The sequence below is a fragment of the Neopsephotus bourkii genome, unplaced genomic scaffold, assembly GCF_033783945.1.
Source record: "Neopsephotus bourkii isolate Nb327-2 ecotype Australia unplaced genomic scaffold, CSIRO-AGI_Nbou_v1 NB_894, whole genome shotgun sequence".
In the NCBI taxonomy this organism is placed as follows: Eukaryota; Metazoa; Chordata; class Aves; order Psittaciformes; family Psittacidae; genus Neopsephotus; species Neopsephotus bourkii.
Window position 1 is genome coordinate 505,130 of NW_026901388.1, and position 23,905 is coordinate 529,034.

The 23,905-nt window shown below is 39.3% G+C and overlaps 1 protein-coding gene across 1 annotated transcript; it reads left to right on the top strand.

The window, feature by feature from the left end:
* The first annotated feature begins 13,163 nt into the window (after positions 1 to 13,163).
* On the top strand, positions 13,164 to 21,212 carry DSEL (dermatan sulfate epimerase like). Its single transcript, XM_061357394.1, has 2 exons — positions 13,164 to 13,760; positions 14,400 to 21,212. The coding sequence occupies exon 2, from the start codon at positions 15,380 to 15,382 to the stop codon at positions 19,028 to 19,030; it is 3,651 nt and encodes a 1,216-aa protein (XP_061213378.1). The 5' UTR covers positions 13,164 to 13,760; positions 14,400 to 15,379; the 3' UTR covers positions 19,031 to 21,212.
* Positions 21,213 to 23,905: the final 2,693 nt, after the last annotated feature.

Below are 23,905 nucleotides of genomic sequence, written 5' to 3' on the forward strand. Positions count from 1 at the left end.
CGATGTCCTGGTGAAGAGGAGGAAGTGGAATGGAAATAAATGAATAGCCTGGAGGGAAAAAGGGAAAGGGCAAGGTCAGGAAACAAAAAGCAGATCTTATGATGTTAGAAGATAGGACCCTTGAGGAACAGGAGACAAAAAGGTTAGGTAGGAGCTATGAATTGGAATAAGAATTACTTCATCTCCTACTATGCCATAGCATTTTTTCTCTCTTGTGTCAGGGGGGGAAAAAGACAAAATCGTTTCCATACTAGAAGAAAACTTAAAATATACTCTTTTTAGAATTTAACATTTTAGTTGTCAGCATCTCACACCATTTTCCTTATGCTTGTTAATGCCATTTTTTGCTCTTGTGCTTACTTTTGTTTGAATGCAGATCCTAATTTTTAGACTGGCAGCTCTCAAATACCCTCTCTCAAGAGTACAGCATTATGGAGAACAATTCAGACATCTGTTACAAAGTATATAAACTAGATTAGGAAATTTTTAAGGGAGCCGCATAGAGTCTGACAGAGAAATCACACAACAGGAAAAATGCATGAAAATATGTGTGTGGTAGTTTATATTTTGGTGAGATAATAACTTAAAAAAATATATATTCCAACATCTCTTCTATTGTTGATGTTATTTTCCTGGAAGTGGTTATTACAGTCTCTTCATGTTCCTGTATGACTATACCTTACCTGGGATACTTCAAACGTCAGTTTGGAACAGCAGGGAACGTTTGGATCTAAAAGTAAAATGTAAGGAGTAAAATGTAACTTCAATTTAAGAAAAAAATAAAAGAGATATAATTGAGCACAAAAATAATTATAAAATTTCTGCAAACTGCTTCAATATGTCTGGTGGGTTTGCCGTGAAGGATAGAGAAATGGTATCTCTCACCAGTCTCTCAATATCTTCAGCCAGAAAGGAACTTGACTTTGTGCCCTTACTCACACAGTACAAGCACTATGGAAATCCACTCATGGTTCCATTAACAGATTGTATTTGATTAATTTCTGTATTAAATTAGTAAGCTTCAAAGCTCTGTAAATGACAGCAATATAGTTAGTAAATTCTTACTGAAACAAAGTTCCTGTGATACTGGGGCCCCTATGTAACTAGAGATAACTGGAAACAAGCTCTTCTTCAGGAAAGTCATTGCAATTTACTTTTGTAACATTATGGCAAAGACTGCCTGCTTTTACTTTTTGATTAGAATTTCGGAATAAGAAATGAAAAAGGGCACTTCAGAGAGCTAATTTGAAAAGTAAATGTAATTAATAACAGTATTTGCTGAGTGTTGAGGTTCAGATGCTTCCCATTCCAGAAGAATATGTTACCTCAGTTTTCCTTCACTCAGTAGCACTTGACTTGAAAAGCAAACCCCAAACAAAACTGCCTGTAAAAAAAGCGGTGGGTTTTTTTGCTTATGCTGGTGGAACTAGGATTTACCCTTGCTCCTCAATTTGAGTCAAACAAAATCTACAGCTAATGCAGATTTACCACCTACAAAATCACGAACAAAACAGTGTCCTATATTTAAACCAATCAGCTGATAAATTAAACTGCATACAGCTTTGTTGTTGTATAAGTTATAACTTATTTCTAATGTATTCCCTCCTACAGTTCAGCATTTTTATTAAAGAATTCCTTTCAACACTTTCTCTTTCCCTCCTCCTCCTCTTCCTGCCTCTTCTTCATATGTTTTTATAGAACTGTCAATGAAAGTTACAGACCGAATTTCAGAGTCCCAAATAAAGCTGCATTTGAAAATAATAATTGTAGTCATACATTACCCCATCACAATAACTACTCATTAAACTGCAGTCTCATGTTATTGCTGAGATGAAAGCAAACTACATTTATAGCAGGATATTTCTTTTAATACTCCATTTTTTAAATAAATTTGATGCAGCAGTTCAAGAAAACTTCAAATATTGCACAGTGTGTGACTGATGTACTGAATTATTTCACGAAATCTCTCATCCTATATAAGCCCCATTGCTATAGGCTAACGTGTCTTTTACACAGATTTCCTGGGAGGATATGTTGTATATCTCAAACTGTAATATCACAAGACTCAAATAGATGTTGATTTGCTTTAATGTTAATGACAAGGATTTGCTTTACTCTTAATGACAAAGGATTAATTTAATGTCTGATAAGCAGACAATAGATTCTTCTGGACTTCAGATAGTGCTGGGCTGGATACCAGACACTAGATTCATCTGCATCTACATTGACATATGTAAACCAGTCACCTGGGTCTCAACTTGTTATCTAGTCTCCTTTAATATCTTGGAAGGAAAGAGGTACTTTAGATGATAAGGACAGATGCTTGGCTTAGTATTTTTTCTTTTCTTTTTCTTAATTTTTTTAGGACAGTCCCAATCTCCTTTCTGGGCCATTGAACCCAGATGGAAATTTTAAAATGCTGGGGTCTAGGTAAACTTGTCCAGTTTAAAACAAAAGCTAAATTCCTTCAAAATATTTAAATTTCTATCTTCTCATACTTTAACTTTCCTTTTCTGACTATGGTTCTATGCTTTATATTTGGAAGGCAAGTATTTTGATTTTTAATATTCTTAATAATAGGTGTTGTGATTATGAAGATAAATAATCTTTTTTTTTTATTATTTATTTGTCCAGTTTGATGTTCTCAGGCAACCTGATTTGCTGAAGATTTGCCTGAAAACAATGTTTACTCTGTAGTAGAACAAAGATAGAACAAATGCTTGAACAGTAGTACTGTTTTCTACTATATTCAAAACACTCATGTTAATTTAGCAGTACACAGAAAATTACTTTCTTATTCATTAGGTTGTTAAGGTCTCAGAGGTCATGAGAAGGTTGAGCACCTTGCCCTTGACAGGTGAACTGCCCAGGGGATGAGGAAAATAGAGATGTAAGTGGGTAAGATGTCTAGAAATTCGCTCATTTATTGTCATAATTTCAAGACATTTCATGTGCTTGTCTAGAATGTTTTGATCCCATCAATCGGAGATATCAATAAATCACTTACCTTTACAAAGGACTGTCAAGAAAATCCTGAAAAATTCTCAGTAATTCCTTTGTAATTATAGGCAGCAGCAGCGCATGTCTGTCACAAGTCTAATGAGCTCTGGGCTGAAATATCTGGAACTTGAATAGTTTTCTGGGCATATTGCAAACCCATGTGGATTTTGGAGGAAGAAGGAAGGGTATAGAGCTTACTAGGATACTTTACTGGCTGCCTATGTTTGTAGGACAGGCATGGCTCATCACAGTCAATTGAAATCATCTTGGTTTTTGACAAGCTTTGTTTGTGTATTTGTTTGCTTGCTGCAGCTGCAACTGTACATACATTACAAAAGATGTGGAGGTGGAGGCAGTTTCTTTCTTTTTTCTTTTTTTTTTCTGTGGTAAAAAAAAAAAAGGGTAAAAATGTTTGACACTGAATATTTTTGCTCTTACATCTAGTGCCTTTCAGTAGAACTATTGAGAAAGCGCACTTGAGTGACTCCTATGAATCAAGGTAATATTGCTCATATGTGCCAAAGACATCTATTCTATGAATGTGGATATTAGCTGATATACAACACCTCAGTATAGATGTCTGTAACTTCTTAAAACCCCTAAACAAAGTCTTTTATACTATATATGAATCGTTGAGTTAAAAGTTTTACTACAGACTATTATAGATGGTCTTCTAATGGCTACTGAGGTGAGATTACATGGGCCGGAGCAATCACAGGCACAGCTACAGGTTGGGCAGAGAAGAGATTCAGAGCAGCCCTGCAGAGAACCTGGGGGTGTTGGTCGATGAGAAACTTAACATAAGTTGTTAGTGTGCACTCGCAGCCCAAAAAGCCAACCGTATCCTGGGCTGCATCAAAAGGAACGTGACCATCAGGTTGAAGGAGGTGATCCTGCCCCTCTCCTCTGCTCTTGTGAGACTTCACTTGAAGTATTGTGTGTAGTTCTAAGCAAGTTGGGGTTGTTCGGCCTAGAGAAGAGAAGGCTGCATGGAGACCTCATAGCAGCCTTCCAGTATCTGAAGGGGGCCTATAGGGGTGCTGGGGAGGGACTCTTCATTAGGGACTATAGTGATAGGACAAGGGGTAATAGGCTAAAACTTAAACAGGAGAAGTTTAGATTGGACATAAGGAGGAAGTTCTTTACTATGTGGGTGGTAAGGCACTGGAATGGGTTGCTCAGGGAAGTTGTGAATGCTCCAGCCGGTGTTCAAGGCCAGGTTGTACAGGGCTTTGGGTGACATGGTTTAGTGTGAGGTGTTCCTGCCCATGGCAGGGGGGTTAGAACTTGATGATCTTAAGGTCTTTTCCAGCCCTAACTATGCTATGACTCTAAGATTCAATGTTTCTGAATAAGTTCACGATATTTTCATGAATCACTAGTGCAGTCAGGACCAACTCCAGACATTGGCAGAAGACACAGTTAACTAGTCGGCAAACTGGAGTGGACTGTGAAACATCCATAGCTTAATTATCTGCCACTAGCTATGCTGTATGTCTGAAAAGTCACTCTTGTTGGTTAATATAATGCCAGAAATGTTAGAGTGTATGGGCTAGGAGCTACTGCTGTGTGGAACCAGGGCAGAAGAAAAGCGACAGAAAGTGTGATGCGAAATTCTGCCATCCCATTTCAGCTCCATTTCTTCTCCTTATGTGTTCTTTGACTGCTGAAGAACCACACCTAGGTCTCCATCTTAAAATGGAAAAAAAATATTTTTTGTCTCTGTTGCTGAGAGGTCTCAAGATGGTTCCAAAATCAACAAGGTGGTTGGTGACAGCCAGCATGGTTTCACTAAGGGCAAATCCTGCCTGACCAATTTGGTGGTCTTCTATGATGGGGCTACAGAACTGATGGACAGGGGTAGAGCAGTTGATGTCATCTACCTGGACTTGTGCTAAGCATTCAACACTGTCCCACACAACATCCTTGTCTTTAAACTGGTGAGACATCAATTTGATAGGTGGACCACTCGGTGGATAAAGAACTGGCTGGTTGGCCGCACACAAAGCGTTGTGGTTAATGGCTCAATGTCTGGCTGGAGGCCAGTAACAAGTGGTGTCCCTCAGGGATCAGTGTTGGGACCGATCTTGTTTAACATCTTTGTCGGTGACATGGACAGTGGGATTTAGTGCACCCTCAGCAAGTTTGTCGATGACACCAAGCTGTGTGGTTCGGTTGATACACTGGAGGGAAGGAATGCCATCCAGAGGGACCTTGACACACTTGTGATGTGGGCTGATGCCAACCTCATGAAGTTTAACTATGCCAAGTGTGAGGTCCTACACCTGGGTCAGAGGAATCCCAGGCACAGCTACAGGCTGGGCAGAGAAGAGATTCAGAGAAGGACTTGGGGGTGCTTTTCGATAAGAAAATTAACGTGGTCCTTTCCAACCCTAACTATTCTATGATTCTATGATTCTATGTTAGCAGAACAGACAGCAATTCAATTGCCATTATAAGAAACCTATTTACATGACCTTTATAAATGTCCATTGTATTTTTCCACTTTTCTAGATGAATGAATGCCATAAAAGAAAGTCTGATGTGATTAAAAATTCATAGAGTTTAAGACCTCTGAATTTCTCCTGATAGTTCTTTTATTATCAAATTTTACCGTATCTTTTGAGAGCTACCTTTGGTCTTAATTAAAGACTTGAAATTACAGAGAATCCATCATATTCTTTGAAAACCTCTTCCAGTCTTAATTACAACCAGTGTTAATAATTTACAACTGATACATCATTAAAATTTGAGCTTTGGGTTCCAGCCATTTGATCATTTCATACCTCTTGCTGTTAATTTATGAACCCTCCAATGTGACCTCTGTGTAGTGATCTACAGACTGACCAAATTGCATCCTCACTTTATCCTGCAAAATTTAAATAGAGGATTCTCTTTAATATGGGTCAGCTGGAACCATCCACTGCCCTGTAGCAATATTCATGCTAATTTTTAATGTATCAGCTTAGATCCCACAAAAACCAGATACATCGATAGAGCATGTTATCTATTTCAGTTAGCAAAGCTTCTTACAACTAGCTTGGGTACCCCTGTGCAGCGCTATGCTGTGTTAGGTAGACATAACCTGTCTGTCTGGCAGCATCCAGAAGTTAAAAATAATGACAACAAAGGTACTCAGAATAACAAAGTCAAAAGGCAAAAGACAATACCTCAAAAGAAAACTGCAGGCCAAAATACATTAGCAGCAAATCCGTAATAAAAGTGGAAACTTACCCAAAATTCAGCCTTTGGAAGATCCGGGTTAAGTACAAAAGAATTTAATAGAAACCCTGCATTCTACGTTGAGAGAGAGAGCACAGGTTGCTCTGCTGTCTATAATCCAGCCTAAATCAATCACAGCTTACTGGTATATTACTATGACCTTAATATTTCTGCACCACTTTCCTCACATAAAGTAAAGGCCAGTGGCAATCTACTTTAGCAAAGTAAATCTAATTTAGCAAAGTAAATGTTAAAATTGACTAGTAATTGTAAGTGCTTGGGAATTTATATTTTACAATAACATTGAAAAGTATTTGTAACAATGAGCTCTTACTGAAACTTTCAATATTTTTACATGTCTAACTCCCAAACTGCAAAGGCTTACTTAGATTATTAAAATAGTTGGCATTCTAGCTGCCTTCTGCAGAGCAAAGCATCAGAACTAGGTGTGGAAGGATTCAACTTTACAAAGGCTGTTTACCTTAAAAGTAGTCTCCAAATATGTGCTTTTACAGCTCCTCACCGCCATATACATATATTGTTGCCTAATTCCAGGTGAACTAAACTGAGGGAAAGTATCTAGCTGGAAACTAATCTTTGCCAGGTATTATTTTTGATTGTGCAAAATCTGTCCCCTTACCTGGTTCATCACAGTTACACTGTCCTTGAAAAAGGAAGAGATGGGAACAGACAATCAGATATGTCAACAGTGGTAGATTACTCCTTTCCAAGGAGCCCTAATTATTGTAAAGTACTTGTAGAACCACACCTTTCCATTATATAGTACTTCATAGTCATTTCATTAAATCTAATAGGACTGTCCAAGTAAGATATCCCACTGAATAGGATTAATGTGGCCTTTACTGAGAGGAAAACACTTAGGATATTTAGGTAGAATGGTTTAAGTATTATGTAAATTCAGACTACTGTGCTGCAAACTGAGATTTTCCATTTTAACCTGAGAACTTGCCTGTTTCCTAGTAATAATGTGTGAACTAATACATGTTACTCTGGCCCACACTCCTCTTAATGCAGTATGCTGTGTTCCAGTTAAGTATAGTGTTTGCATTCTTTGTGATTAAATCATCTTAATATACGTCCTAAATATTGCTTGGTTTATAAAAAGCAAAACTAGGAGATACTATTAACCACTACTGCCAACCTGAGCATACCCATATGGGTTGTAATCTGTAGCTTTCTGTTTTCTAATGCTTCCAAAACTGATAAATATAAGCCTGTACATTAACATGGAATACAGAATAGAACTACAAAAAATACACTTAGTTAAGATTTGTAATTGTATTCTTTCACTATAATGTCTAATTTAGTATTTCCTTAACCATATTAACTTGGAGACAATGCTGTAGATCATAACAGTTTTTTAGTCTTAAGATTTAATTCCTACCTCCGCAGGTTCTGCTTGTCCAGTAAAAATATATCTCATATACATTCTTCATGGGCTGGGCAATATATCTGAAAATCTCTTTAAGCTAGTTCTAATTTATGGTTGCTAGCAAATAAGAACACTGTATTGACAACTGCTGGTGGAAAATCACCAGCTATAAGGTACTAGGATTTAGACCCATATCCGAAGCTTACAAAGTCAACAGAAAGGAACGTATTTCACTGAAATCACAACAGTGAGTTTACATTAGTGTTGCAAAGCTACAGGTGAAATACTTCCACTAAAATGAAGAACCATAGGATTGGTTATACCAAAAGCAAAGGATAGGTATGCCTCCATACATAAAATCCTGTTTACAGCAATGTTATATAAAGCTTATCTACCTCAGGAGATTCTGATACTGAGTTCTTCTCTGGCTGAATCAGTAGCATATATTTGATCACTCATATATCTGGTGAACGTATCAGATACTGATTTGAAAAAGAATCACCCTAGTTCAAAACGAAATGCCTGGTGAACTTGGTGTTAGTGGTGGTGTTTTTTTATTTTTGTTTTGTTTCTGTGTGTGTGTGTCTGGTTTTCATTTGTTGGGGTTTTGTGTTTTGGCTAGTTTTTTTTTTGGTTTTTTTTGTTTTTTTTTGAGGGAAGGGCAATTGTAATGTCAATAATTTCTTAGACTTCCCAGACACTAGGGCAGGGAAAATAATATTCCTTCCTTTTCCACTGCTTTGGTTTTGTGTTACGATTAATTTGCTAATATTTTGTATTTAATATGGCAGGTTACAAAACAGCCAGAATACAACTAGCAAGCTTTGAATATTTAAATGCTTCCAAAAATGCATTTGTAGGTTTAATCTCCTTTCTCCAACTGTTGATAAGTTTCCATGGTGAAAATTGTGCACTGATGTAGAACTGCACAAACATTACTCCAGTGATTTTGATAACCTAAGAATTTGGTGTTGTGCTGTTCCAACCAATCGCTGAGAAATTTCTTGAGGTCCAACCACTGTATACAATGTCATCTCTTGTATTTCTAAACCACTTCCACTGAATTTTTCTTGATAAAAATGCTGCCCAAGTGCAAATAGTCCCATTTGTTTCATAGGCAGAGTCTGAGTCATGAATGGACTTAAAATTACCCCTGTATGCAGCTGGCATTTTTAAGGTACAGTTTCACAATCTACTTAAGCTGGCCTAAAGCTGTGCTGCTCTGTTGTGTCTGCACGAGCAATTATTTAGCAATGAGGCTGCCCACTGCTCCAACATAAAAGGACTGGCAGGAGTACACAGCTGAGACAGAAAAAGAGTGCAGCACTGTGGCTTTTGGCAGTTGTTCCATCCTACATCTCTGCTGACAGTGACACCAGGCACTTTTCAGCCCATGGCTACTCTAGTCTTGCAGTGTTGAACTCTACTAGAAAGAAAAGTCTTTGAAACAGGGAAAAAAATGTCACTTCCTTTTTTACTGTGCTTGCGCAGTGTGATAAAACTTAAACATGATAATTTTTAGTTTAATAAAACCAGGATATTCTTGCTTGCTTGCTTGTTTGTGTTTTGTTGCTGCTACATTTATTTAGTTACCATTTCTAAATGTTAGAAAATCTTGAAATAAAAATATTAGAAAATAAAAAGTAAATTTTTTAATTAAAATAAATAAATTAAATAAAAAGTAAAAATTAAAACCCCTGGTAAGAGCAGTATCACCACATTCTGATTTGCTCTTTTCTGTGTACTTTCTATTCTGTGTTCTCCCATATTCACTCAATCCTTAGAAGACAGGAACTTAAGATATCATTTATACACTTTATTTATCACCCCCTTTATTTCTCAGATGCTCATCAGCAACATCAGATCTCTCCCTCCAAAACTAGTTAACTAGCAAATAGTGTGGGTTTTGTTTGTGTTCCTGTCAGGTGGGGTTACACAGAGAGGAAGCAGGGTTGGATATTGCAAAAGTCATTGTCACAGGGAGGAAGGATTTGAAGGAATGATCCCTTCTCTGAGAATGTGGTGTATACTTCATTCTGTGAGGCATACACTTCATTTTATGACCTGTTTGTTGTGAAATGGGTGAGCTATTCTTGGATAGCAGAGGTTCTAATTCCTACCCTCTAATACAATTATGTGTGTAAGTTTCTGAGTGTGATTATATAAATGAAAAGCAATATGATTTCCCTAGTTTGGCAGAAAATGTTGTATGCTGAAACAAATGAGGTTATATGAGGGTTAAGAGATTTTGGTTAGAACACTTTAAAGGAGAAAAGATTATTGCACCCATGTCTTCTCTGTAAAAGGGGGGTGCTCTTGACTAACAGATAACTGTACTGCATTAAAAAGGATCCTCATGACTGCTGCATTGTTCCCTATGGTTATTTTGTTGGGGTTTTTTTGTGCGTGTGCGTTGTAAAAGAAGGATGTGTGCATGAAGTATATTTCAAGAATTCCCAATAAATATCTATGAGTGGATTTAGATTAAGAAAAGTGTATCTTTCAGGCCACAGTTAGGTTTAGTCGTTAAATCCCTCTAAAATAAAACCTTTACTTTAGACTTAAGGGTTTATGTACATTTGCTATTTGAGGAGTTATTCAGAAGTTTCAAGAGTCCACCATTACTGGATACCTAGTTAACTCAGTCCAGATCCTACTTAGATACCTGGCTTTTTCTGGGTCTGTGGATGAATGCCTCATTTTTCACAGCAGCATTTAGGAACTTGTGTATTATTATCCTCATTGACACTGGCAAATAATTTGCTGCAGTCCAGCTGATTATCCTACTCTTCACTTCCATCTGTTAGCACTTGGCCTCTACTCAAGCAGGATAACATCGCTAGCATTTTCAAGATCATTCAGATGGCTGATTTTGGCATCAATGCAGAATGCTATCCCTGAGGTGGTATACCAGAGTGTATCACCAACAGCAATCCATGATTTCTTATACTAACAACTTGAAGTGACAACTAGGTCACTTTTCCGCAAGTCAAAACTCATTTTCTTGGTAGATATTTCACAGCATCTTTTTCCTGCTGATAGCCCATCAGCCTTGCTTTTCAGCTATTCATAGTTATGAATAATATTTGAAAATGTAACAAGATAATGCAAGTTGTTGCCAGATGGTCAATGTTTCTCCCGATAAAAATGTATATGGTAACTTTTAACAGTTACTTTAATAATTAACAGTTGTTCTGAAAGTGACCTTGATTTTACTGACCTCTTTTTAAAGAGCGTTATGTGATCAAGTAAGGCAGAATGCCAGTGCAATTCGGACTCATTTTATGCAAAAGAGTTGGTTGCAACCCAGGGTCACTATTTCTAAATACCTTAATCCAACTCCTTTGAAGTCTAAATCACTTAATTGTTTCTCCTGGATACCAATTGAATCCATGAGGTTTTGGTTTTGTTTCTCAGTTGTAGTATAGTAACTATGGGTATCTGCTGACTACTGAAAATTACTACTAGAAAAATAATTGAATACTAGTACTACTACTATTGTTATCTGATGTTCTGGTGAGTTTTTTGGAAGCAAAATGATTTGAAAATGGCAGAAAGTCAGTAGCCTATACTACTGAATGTTGAAATCATAGATGGCTAAAGATGCTGTTGTTTTTCAGTTGGCTTAGCAGAAAACCAGCCTTAAGTATTCTGCAAGGGCACCTTTGATAATGTGAAAGAACTTTCAACGAAAAAGCAAAGTGACATATAAGTGTCTTCACTGGCATATATAAATAAGAATTTGTCAAAATGGTATGATTTGTGAGTATGTGTGGCCAGTCAATAATTCATTTTCATGCTTCTCCACAAATATCACATTGCAATTGAATAGTGTATATGTAATGGTCTCAATAAAGGCCCCACGGAGTGAGAAGGGCTCTTCGGAGAAGTTTACTCTTGCTTTTAACCTAACATAATTCTTCCACTTGTTCTGCTTGTTCAGAATTGCCTGACAATTTATTGGAAAAGTCATTCCCTGGGACTTCAGTATGTTCCAGTGGGTCAGCCTTGGGGAAAAATGTAATGGGTACAATATAGGTTACAACGGGAACAGAGGGGAAAAGATGTGGGAGTTTTTAATTTGTAGTGTATGCTGTTCCATTTCTACTGACTTTAAGTAGGAATGTGGCCTTTATTGTTGCTTTACATTTCCCTTTGCTCTTTGCCTGGAATAACTTCCCCAGTAGCATGAAAGGCAGAATTTTAACAGATTCAAGGTCAGGGAATTATGTGCTGATCTTTGGCCATTATGCAAATTTCTTCTGACAGGAAGATATGATCCAGGCAATAATTAGTATTTTTCCTTCTTAAGACAAGTCTATAGTGCACATCTGAAAGATTAGGATGGCTCCAGACATAGTTCATCATTAATGGAAATGTGCATAATTTAATAATTTAATCCTTCCAAGGTGCTCTCCACAGCACAAAGAAACAGAATCAGTATCCATAATGTATGACCTTTATATATTCATATATTCATTTCAAGATAGTTATACATTGAGTAGCTTAAGAAATACTTGACTATGCAGCTGTATTTTCCAACATATTGGGAGGGTGGAGGGGAGTTAAGAAGAATATAGGCTATGCCTGGGAAAAAGTGGTCACTTATGCTGTTCAGATGATTAATACCCACATCCTTTGAGGCAGTTTATAAACATAGTAAATGGAAACACACATCCAAAAGCTAACACCTTTTCTTTTCCTAGAGTGCATTCAACACCGAAGACTAGCTTGGCATCACATCAGACAGGTTACAAAATCGGGCTCTGAAAATAATTACCTGCAATCCAAACTACACTCCAAACCAAGAATGAAATAGTAGCTCTTGAATATTGTGGGTGGACCAGAGGGGCTAACCAGCACTTCTAGTGACGCTTAACCACATCACTGACTGAACAAGTTATGGGGCAGAAGGGTTTACATCTCATTACGCTTTTATACTTTACTTCAGAAGCCTTCAGATAACGCTGAATGACAATCTTTTTAACGTATCATATAAAATAAACTGCCTACGCGTGGAAGTAGTTATAAAAAGTGGAATCGCTCCAACAAGATGATGCTGCGTATCTCCGTGGCTTCCGAGATAGGGACACACTTATGCATTTATTCCGCACTCACCAAGTTGCCGTCCACGGGAGGGACGGCTCCTGCCTCCCTGCCCAGACCCATCCCACCCGTAGCACCGTAAGCTGCCATTGCCCCGGCTGGGAGCCGCGGAAGCCGGTTGGTGGCGGGGCGGCAGCTGCCGACCGGCGGGCCGGCCACGGAGGCATCCGCAGCTTTTCTTCACAGAGCCCTCTCATACGTGCCCGCTGCTCCCCGCCGCCCGCACCGGGACCTTCCCTCGCTGACCCTCACCGCGATCCCGGGGCAGCCGCCGCGTGAGGGGCCTGGGCGACGCGGCCCCTCCTACCCCGGGCGGGTCCCCCGACTTTGGACCTGGCCCTGGCCCTGCCCCCGGGCGCGCTCGCCGCGCTCCGCGCCGCTCCGGGTCCCCCGACTTTGGACCTGGCCCTGGCCCTGCCCCCGGGCGCGCTCGCCGCGCTCCGCGCCGCTCCGTCGGTAGCCCGCTGCCGAGGCGCAGGGACGGCTGTGCATCCGCCGCCAGGAGCGCGGCTGGGCTCGGCAGCCAGCTCACGCAGTCGCAGCCCAGAAGAGCAGCCGGGAGCAGCGGCGGGGCCGGCAGCCCACCCGCCGCAGCAGCACGGCGCGCAGGACCGGCACATCCCTGTTCCGCCGGGGGCGGCTCTGCCAACCACCCCCATCCCCTCCTTCACCCCCCCCTCCTTCCCTCTTTTCCTCCTCCCTCCCGCCCTGCCTTCTGCTTTCTCTCCCCGCCCCTCCAGAACGGTATCTCTGTGAGTTTGCTTCACTGCTTGTGCCTGCTGCCGCATCTCCCCCGCCACCAACTCTGGGGAGCCTCCGGCGGACTGCAGGGACCCGAAGTTGCGGACAGACAGGGGGAAGTACCGGCAACGCGGAAAGGGCCAGAGCCGAGCACAGGCCGGCCCAGCCGAGGCAGCGCGCCGCAGCCCCCAGGTCGGGAGCTAGCCCCGGGCCGCGCTGGTTGGGCAGAGCGACTCGGCCCCTCGGCAGCTGCCGGCCGCCCCTCGCCCCTTCCCCGCCCGTCGCCGGAGCTGCTGCGGTAAGAGACGGGTTTGCGCTGGAGGAGGCCGGTGAGAGGACACACGTAGGGTCCCGGCCACGGCGGGGGGTTCGTCCTCTAAACTTGTTCAAGTTGTGCGGCCCCGATGCTGCGGGGAGGGGCGCACGGCGGCTGCGGAGGGGCGCCCTCTGCTGGCCGCGCCGGTCCTCGTCCGGCTTCGTGTTGGGGCGGGGGGCGAAGCAGCGGCGGGCGGCGGGGTCCGTCCTAAGCGGGCCGGCCTCGCTCCGTCACTCCGCGGGCGCAACCAAGGCGCGGGGTGTTCGTGTAAGCGTCGTTTTACGTTGGTTTTCTTTTTAATTTGAGCTCCATTTAGTCTCAGTTGCGTATTTCAGGTTTGCTTTCTCTGTAGCTCCTCGCAGTGTAATGGAAAGATTGTCCCTGATGCAGGACAAGGTGAACTAGAGAGAGCTCAAGTAGCCAATCTGGATTTCTGTTTTGCCAATGGCAAATTCTGTGGAACTTTGAAAATGCTAATTAAAAAAAACACCCAGATCTGTTAAAGAAAAGGTGTATTAATTCGTCTTTCCTAGAAAGTGAGCAGTACTTTGTTAAGTACTTCAGATATGTTCTCACACCTGTACAGCTTCAGAGAACTTTTGTTTCTCTTTTCACAGAAAGAAGCAGCACGCAAAGTGGAAGAAACCCCGAAATGGCTCTTTTAACAAAAAAGTCTTGGCTGTCTGCCTCTTACACATGTTTTCCTTTTGCTTCATAATGGAAGGAGCACGGTTATCTGAATCATTAAGGCAAAATTTGGGCATAATTGGCTGAAGGTATCATGAAAGAAGACTTGAAAACATGTCCATACTCTGTGACTACTAATTCAGACACACTTTCTGCAGACAGAGGCATATAGTTGATAGAAGCACAGCAGTTTCCTACAGAGAGCACATGGAACATCTATGTTGATGTTTTTAGAGGGTTTTTTTATTATTATTTTTTTTCCTTCCCACTCTCTCATGAGTCCCAAAAAGGAAGGTGGAAAGAGAGTGTGTGGAAATTGAGCTAAGGTGAAGGCTGAAGAAAGTAACTTCAGCTTTGGAGTCTGTTTTCCAAATGCTGTAAATCCCCTATTTCATCCAATATAACACACTGTTCTGAATAAATTATATCATTTTGTGATGAGTGGAGTTTTTGTCAGCTGTAGAAGTGGGATTCGACCTGATTGAAAGCTCTTTAAAAAAATAAATGTGCGACTCCAATTCCTTTTTTCAAGTGAAGTTTTTCAAGCTACCAAGAGAGGGTGTTTTGGTCTCTTACTGTGCATTGTCACAACCTGTGTTTTATATGCGTATTTTAGACATTTTACTTCTTCCGTAATTTTAGTATTTGTGCTGTATTGTTGTGTTTGAGGCAAGTGTGAACAGACAAAGCACCTGAGATTTAATTTTTTGAGAGCATTGTTATTTCAGTATTGTAGCTCAGATGACAAATAATCTGAGTATCTGTTGGCAGGCACAGTACACACTAAGTCTTTTCTGCTAAAAATATGCCTTAAAATGTTTGCTTTTGTAGTTAACTGGATCAGAGTGTAATATCTGTACATTGTGTTTTGTTAAGAAATGCATGCCTGGGGAAGAGGTACTGCTTAATGGATCATGGCTCTGATGTTCACAGGGCATACTTTATTTCTGGCATTAATGATGTTTGCTGTCTTCACTTTTGAAGAATCTGTAAGCAATTACTCTGATTGGGTGACTTTTGTAGAAAATATAGATCAACATGAAAAACAGCAACGTGAAGGTCTCAGAGCTGAGCAGAAGCCAAAAAAAGCAGTTCTTCATCCAAGCTTGTATTTTGATGCTGAAGATGTTCAGGCACTGAGGCAGAAGGCTCATACAAGCCATTCACATCTGTTTAGAGCCATCAGAAGTGCAGTGATAGCTATGCTGTCTAACCCATTATACTACTTACCTCCACCCAAGCACGCTGATTTTGCTGCAAAGTGGAATGAGATTTATGGTAACAATCTGCCACCTCTAGCATTTTATTGTTTGCTGTGCCCTGAAGATAAAGCTGCATTTGATTTTGCCCTAGAATATATGGATAGAATGGCTGGCTACAAAAACTGGTTGGTTGAGAATGCACCTGGAGATGAAGTGCCACTTGGTCACTCCCTAACAGGATTTGCTACTGCTTTTGACTTCTTGTATAATTCACTGGAAAATGAGAGAAGGCAAAAATACCTGGAGAAGATATGGTCCATAAGCAAGGAAATGTATGAGTACTCCAAGGTTCGTTCCTGGGGAAAGCAGCTTCTCCATAACCACCAAGCAACCAATATGCTTGCTTTGCTTATTGGGGCTTTAGTTGCAGGTGTGGACAAAGGATCTCAGGCAAATATTTGGAAACATGCTGTTGTTGATGTGATGGAGAAAACAATGTTTCTGCTCAATCATGTTGTAGATGGGTCTCTGGATGAGGGCGTAGCTTATGGGAGCTACACAGCCAAGTCTGTAACCCAGTATGTTTTCCTGGCTCAGCGACACCTTGGTATTAACAACTTGGAGAATAACTGGCTCAAGATGCACTTTTGGTTTTACTATGCTACCCTATTACCGGGCTTTCAGAGGACTGTGGGTATCGCTGATTCTAATTACAACTGGTTTTATGGTCCTGAGAGCCAGTTGGTTTTCCTGGATAAGTTTGTCTTGAAGAATGGAGCTGGCAACTGGCTGGCACAGCAGATTAGAAAACACAGACCCAAGGATGGGCCGATGGTTCCATCCACTGCACAGAGGTGGAGCACTCTACACACTGAATTTATATGGTATGCTGCTGAAATCACTCCTCAGCCACCTCCTGGCTATGGTAGTGCTAAAATGCATGTGTTTCCTAACTGGGGAGTTGTTACTTATGGGGCTGGGTTGCCAAACAGTCAGGCAAACACCTTTGTGTCCTTTAAGTCTGGAAAGCTGGGTGGACGTGCTGTCTATGACATTGTTCACTTTCAACCGTATATGTGGATTGATGGGTGGAGAAGTTTCAATCCAGGACATGAACATCCTGATCAGAACTCTTTCACTTTTGCTCCCAATGGACAGGTGTTTGTATCTGAGGCTCTTTACGGACCTAAACTCAGCCACTTGAACAATGTCTTGGTCTTTGCACCATCTCCTACAAGCCAGTGCAACCAGCCTTGGGAAGGACAGCTTGGTGAGTGTGCCCAGTGGCTGAAGTGGATTGGTGATGAGGTTGGAGACTCAACTGGAGAAATCATAACAGCCTCTCAGGCTGGAGACATGATGTTTGTGAGTGGTGAGGCAGTATCTGCTTACACATCAGCAATGAAATTGAAAAGTGTGTATCGTGTTTTGCTGCTCTTGAATTCTCAGACATTGTTAGTAGTAGACAATATCGAGAAGGAGGAAGACTCTCCTGTTAATTCTGTCAGTGCCTTTTTTCATAATCTGGACATAGATTTTAAATACATACCCTACAAATTTAAGAACAAATACAATGGAGCTATGATGGATGTGTGGGATGCCCACTACAAGATGTTTTGGTTTGATCATCATGGGAGTAGTCCTGTTGCTAGGATACAGGAGGCAGAACAAGCTGCTGAATTCAAAAAGCGATGGACTCAGTTTGTAAATGTTACCTTTCCAATGAAAAACACACTTACAAGGATTATTTACCTTTTCTATGGCCCTTATGTCAATGTTTCTAACTGTAGACTCATAGATAATGCAAAACCTGGATTTCAGATTTCACTCAGTGTCAACAATACTGAAAATACTATATCTGTTGTGACTGAATATCAGAATTTAAAGAGAAGGTTCGATTACTTGGGATTTGGTGGTTTTGCCAAAGTAGTTCGTGAAAACAAAGTGACCAAGTTTGGTCTAGGTACTGAATCTTTGAAAAAACAGATAAAAAATAATAGGTCAGTTTTCCCATTTGGATTCAAAGTGAACATAGTTGCAGGGTTAATTTTGGGTGTTAGTTTGGTCATACTGGCTTTTCAGTGGCGGTTTTACATATCCTTTGGTAAAATGTTGCGTTGGATCCTGATACTGGTTGTCACACTATGGCTTATTGAATTGGTGGATGTGTGGAGCATGTGTACTCAGCCCATCTGTGCAAAATGGACTAGTGGCATAACAAAGCTAGAACATGATGAAGGCAATAAAGCCAAGCAATTAGAAGGAAACCCTGTTGTTTTGCCAGATGTTATCATTACTTCACTTCCTGCTTCTGGTGCAGAAATTTTAAAACAGCTGTTTTTCAATAGCAGTGACTTCTTATACATCAGGATACCTACACCTTATCTCGAAATCCCTGAGACTGAATTTGAAATTGATTCCTTTGTAGATCCATGTGAATGGAAGGTTTCTGATGTCCAAAATGGTCATTTTCGTCTGATCCAAGGGTGGCTCCAGTCTTTAGTTCGAGGCACAAAGTTACATTTACAAAACATTCATTTATACGAAGCCAGCAGAAGTAAAGTTGCCCACCATTTTGCCATAAACAAAGACAAAAAGAAAAGATCAAAAAAGAGAGAATCTCTGTCAGAGCAGAGAAGCAGGGCAAGAGGGAGTCAAGATAAAGATGCTGAATATATCAGGGAACTGAGAAGGCATCTCTCCTATTATCCTGATGCACGACCTGTGCTTAGTTTAAGTAGTGGAAGCTGGACCTTAAAGCTTCCCTTCTTTCAGGAAATCCTAGGACCGTCAATGAGAGCATTGTATATTGTGAGGGACCCACGGGCGTGGATCTATTCAATGTTGTACAAAAATAAGCCAAACCTTTACTCTTTGAAAAATGTTCCACAACACTTGGCTGCAATATTTAAAGGGGAGAATGGTAAAGAAAAGTGTAGTTTAAATGAAGGCTATGCCTTTGAATATGAATCGTTAAGAAAAGAACTTTCAAATTCTAATTCAAATGCAGTGTCTGTGTTGTCTTATTTATGGTTAGCAAACACAGAAGCAGCACTGAGAATAAATAGGGTCTTGCTGCCAACAAATTATCAGCTAGTCAAGTTTGAAGATATTGTGAGCTTTCCTCAGAAGACGGCTGAAACAATTTTTACCTTTCTTGGTATTCCTCTTCCTCCTGCTAGGTTAAACCAAATATTATTTGCCACCTCCACCAATCTTTTCTATCTTCCTTATGAAGGGGAAATTTCATCAAGTAGCATTAATTCCTGGAAACAAAACATGCCCAATGAAGAGATTAGACGGATTGAAGATATCTGTTATTCTCTAATGGATCACTTAGGATACCCAAAGTTTATAGAATAAATGCTGCCGGTCAGCAGAAATTTGCACTAATGATCTCTGACTCCTAATTTGTGGATAAATATTAGAAAAGTTTGTTTATTCTTGTAAAATGTGTACAGTCTGCTAATTTCAGAGAGATTATTTTAAGAAAACGATAGTTGTTCTTGCAGTTGTGGGGTTTTTTTTTGGTTTATTTTGGTTGGGGCGGGGGGGGGAATACAACAAAAACTTGTGAGTACTTCTGCTGCCTTTCAAAAAAAGCTGTGTGAACATTTGTAGAACTACCAGCTGGGAACTCTATAGCTCAGGGGATTAGTAATAGAATATGGAACTTTTCACCTCCAGCTCACCAGTTAGACCAGGTAGTTAGTTCCTGAAAGTACTTACCATCTAATTATTGTATGACGGCTTATATGAAATTAAACTGGCTAACCTGGCCCAGTTCCCAAAGGTGATAATTAGCCCCCCCGGACAGGTTTGCTAATGAATTGTGTCTCACTGGTCCCTATAGTGGTGCAAAATAAACATAAGTTGAGATTTAAGGCTGTTTAGCATCCCTTCAGCAGGAAGAAACAATCAGAACATTTGAATGAATCTAGTTTCTTATTTACAGTCTCAGCAGATAGGCCCAGAACTGGAATGGACATGGATATTAAGTATCATTATGGGATACAGTTCTTTCAGCTCAGAGATGTGGCACTTACACTGGGGTTTGTGCTTTGATGAAAGAGAAGACTTCATTGTCCATGCCTGACAATGGAGTATGCTTTGTGAGCTTGAAGTAAATTATCTGCAGAAAAAGAAATAGGACAAAAGCTAAGAAACCAAGTGGATGTCCCAAATGAGCAATTCAGTTTTGAGAAGATTTTATGTAGTTTTGACCCACCTCAACCTAACTTGATTTTGAAGATTGCTAACATATTGGCTCCTTGCACTGCTTTATCCTCTGCCGCTTGTGTAAGAGGTTCTGCAAGGATTTTCTCTTTTTCAGTGAGACTCTTCCATCCTGCTTAGTTGTAACACATTTCTGCTGATTCTTGTGCGTAATTTCTCTGCGACCAGTGCAAATATTTGATGTCATTGTCAATGGCTTATTGTTGATGTCTGCATAAAATGCCAATCTGAGATTTAGAAGATCTTAAATAAATTCCAGGTCTGTATTGCTGAGGGATGTTTTGCTTTTCTGTAAAATGAATTTCTGAAGGACAACCATTGCTAACTTCAGGTCTTCTTTTAGAGAAGGCAGAAATCTGAAAATCACGTATTCCTCAATCACCTCACATTTGAGTTTCCTTACAGTAAACTATTTCCAAAGTTGTCTGATTTTTATTGGTGTTTTTTTAACATGGAACTGTGGTATGATATTGGTTTGGAATCAGATAGGCTTGAAATGATGTTTGTGTTTTTGTCACAGCTTATTTTCTTCTTGAGTCACAATATTTGTTTGCACATACCCATTAAGAAAAGTTTTCCCATTTCCCAATATAACTTGCTCAGAATTCTGTGGAAATGCGTGCATATTGTATATGTCTGCAGATGTATAAATCAGGTCAAAAAAAAGACATCTGTTTCCTTTACCATCTGCTTTTTATTTACAAAAAGAATTGTCTTGATATATGCATCAGTTGGTTTGTGGGAGCTGAGATCAGAGCTGGTTTATTATATTGAAATATATGTGTAATTACTCTTTATTTGGGTGGTAAGCATCAGACAATGTCAAAAGTGCAGTGAGTTTCTTCATACAGATTACAGGTACCCTCCCTGATTTTTAATATAAAGGAGTTCTTGCTTTTTTTCCAATTTTACTATTATGTCCCTGTCTTACCCCATTGTCTTGTCCCTCCCATACATACATTTCACATCCTTTGGAGCATGTTGTAATATGTAATTATGACCTAGAAGTAGCTCTATCATGGTCAGTCACTGGAATGTCAAAAAAAGCCCCTAACATGATAAAGCTATTTATTGGTCTTACTAAATATATTTTTTGGTTTTACTAACCATAACTTAGCTGTCATTTACTAGCAGTGGTTGATTTTTCCCCCTTCAGTCCAAGGTTTTTCCCCTGGCTAGGTGTAATGCCATGTTGAAGAAATATTAAACAATATACACCAACATGTTAGTGAGACTTTGGTTTTCAAGTATCATTCTCTCAAACTGACTTCTCTCAGAAGACAGTTTTGATCATATACTAAAAAGAAAAGGTGTGGATGTTTGTACTTGACAGAATAAGTTTCAGCATTTGCCTTCTGTTTCCAGGATTTACACTAGAAGCAGAACAGACAGAAAAATCTCTGTTAGATATTTTAGGGAAGCTGGAGGTAAGATTTATGACTGTGTATTTGTGGAAGCAGAAAGACCTTTAAATCCCTTCCTAAAAGTGCCACGTGTAATGCCACAATAGCCTATAAACCAACTTTCTGTTTTTGAGGAGTTAGGGTAGATGGAATCATCTGTTGGGAGTATCATCTGTGCTGCTTTTGGAAAACAAGTTATCCAATGAGCTGATGTTCATAATAGTGTCATTGCTGTCATTAATTATATTCAAGATTTAGGAGCTATTTCTTTACTGTCCTATACTTTCTCAGTTCAAACGATGCGTAATCTATTATTCAGATTTTGATGCATTGTGTGTTCCGTATACAGATGTAGGAAGGTAGAACTATATTCTTTATTTTTACATCTTCTTGTGAAGGCAGCTGCATTATAATCGGTATGCTAAAAATATGTAAAAGGAAAATCAGTGTATTTGAAAACAACAAAGTGAGCATGCGTAAGGTATGGCAAGTCTCCAATTTTCAATCAAGTAATTGTTTTGTTGTGTTTTATATGATAAGTTACATGACCACTTGACCAAAGTTCGTAGGAGTTAAATTTATGTTTGAGCAGTTAATTTGCCAGATCCAGAGTTAAATTTCTGTACAAAATCCTGAATTTTGTGTGAATTGTGTGGCACAATACTATTTGACAGTGTAATACTATTCTGGTGTTAGAATGAAATCAAACAAAAAACTCACTTCAGGTTTTATAGAATTATTGGTAACTGATTGTAAAGCTGCAGTCATGGATCAGATTTATTATTTTTTTTTAGCCATATAAATGACTGTTGAAACTTAATGATAACAACTGCTAGGGGACTCCTGGTTCTGCCAGCAATCAGTTACTTCCATTATTAGTCTTAGAGACACTATTTATTTGACAAACACATAATCAAGGATATAATACTGCATTTCCTGAAAGTATTTGGACTGCACGGTTCAAGATTATGGATAAAAATATGTTACCTCAATATTTCTGTAAGTTGCAAAAATTAGCCCTTTTGTGACTGGCCCATATGTTGGAATATCTCATAATTAGAAACTGTGATATTTATTTATGTGACTTGGATGTAATTTATTTAGATTATTTCTTTTTAATTGCACATAAAATTATTTTCTTCAAGACAATAAGTTCTGGATTTAAAAATTTTTATGATCAGGGCATTATACTCTTTCCTTCCTTTATCCAGGCTCCCTTTTAGATTTGGTTCTGACTAAAACCTTTGCTTAAATCTCACCATGAATGAGCTGTTTCCAAGAAAGGAGTCTGTCTGGAAACTCTTATATTCTCAGGTTCCATTTCATTGTATTTCACTGTGGAATATCATGAACTAGGAGTCACAGATCAAATCCCTAAATTGTGAGCTGTTCAGAAGTGGGCTGTAAGAGGAATGATTCCTTTCCTGTAAGAGGAATGAATATTGTGCCATTGATTTCAACAGGGCCAAAATACTATCTGTCATCTAGAAACATCAAATTATTGCCATCTACTTTGCTCACATGTTCCAAAACAGCAGAAATTATAGGAAGTAGGTAGCTCAAATGATCTGTTCTTGTTATTTGATGAAAACCTGAAATGCATTTTAATGGTGTAAAAAAATTATAAATTGCTCTGTAACCGTAATCAAAGCTACCTTTAGGCTGTCTGTTAAATTTATAAACTCACAAAAGGAGGTATTGAAACAAACATATTAAAAATAATGTACAAAGCACTATTTGAAATATTATAACTTTGGTTTTCTTTAGTGAAGAGAAATTTGCTGCATCGTGATCTACACTATTTCCATAAAGGATGTGAATGGGTAATCTTGCACTCTCTCAGAAAAAAACTAATAATGGGAAACTGCTGTTTCACATTACCGAAATCATACTCTACTAAATTAAACTATACATCTTTTAAGATGACAGTATACAGAGAGATTTATGTGATTTAGGAGAATGAAGATCTGATTTCATTTACACCTGTCTAACACAGAACAATTTCTGAAAGGTTCTTCATGTATGCTGGTATAAATTCAACATTTAATTTGCTGTCTTTACTGAGAAAGATATTGTGGTGTTTAAGAACATGACCTGAATTTGTCTAGCACACATTAGGTAATTTAACTTTCACACGTAAATAAGGAGCACTGTCACTCTAGAATCAATTGAAAGTGAGTGTTGACTTCAAAGGCAAATCAGACATTGCTTACCCCTTTTTAAATTCTCAACAGCCAAGGGTGACTCAACCATTACTTTAGATGCCCACTGAAAGGCCTCAAATGAAGTGGGGTGAATTTGGCTTTAAATGTGTATGGTCTTAGATCTGAGTAGATTTCTGTGCCTGATCAGTTCTAGTACATACACTGTCCAAACAAAAGTTTCTGAAACATCCTGCATAAAATAAAACTATTGTTAGTAAAATAATTTTTTTGTGTTAGCCTTTTTTTGTCTCTTACATGATTTCACCAACTAGGATATATGTATTTAATTTTTTAAAATATTGCTATTTTTGTTTGTTTTGGATGTGGAAACCGCTGTTTTCTTTCAGAAAGTATTGAATGGCAAGACCTGATTCAGTTTGCCCTTAGATTCACAG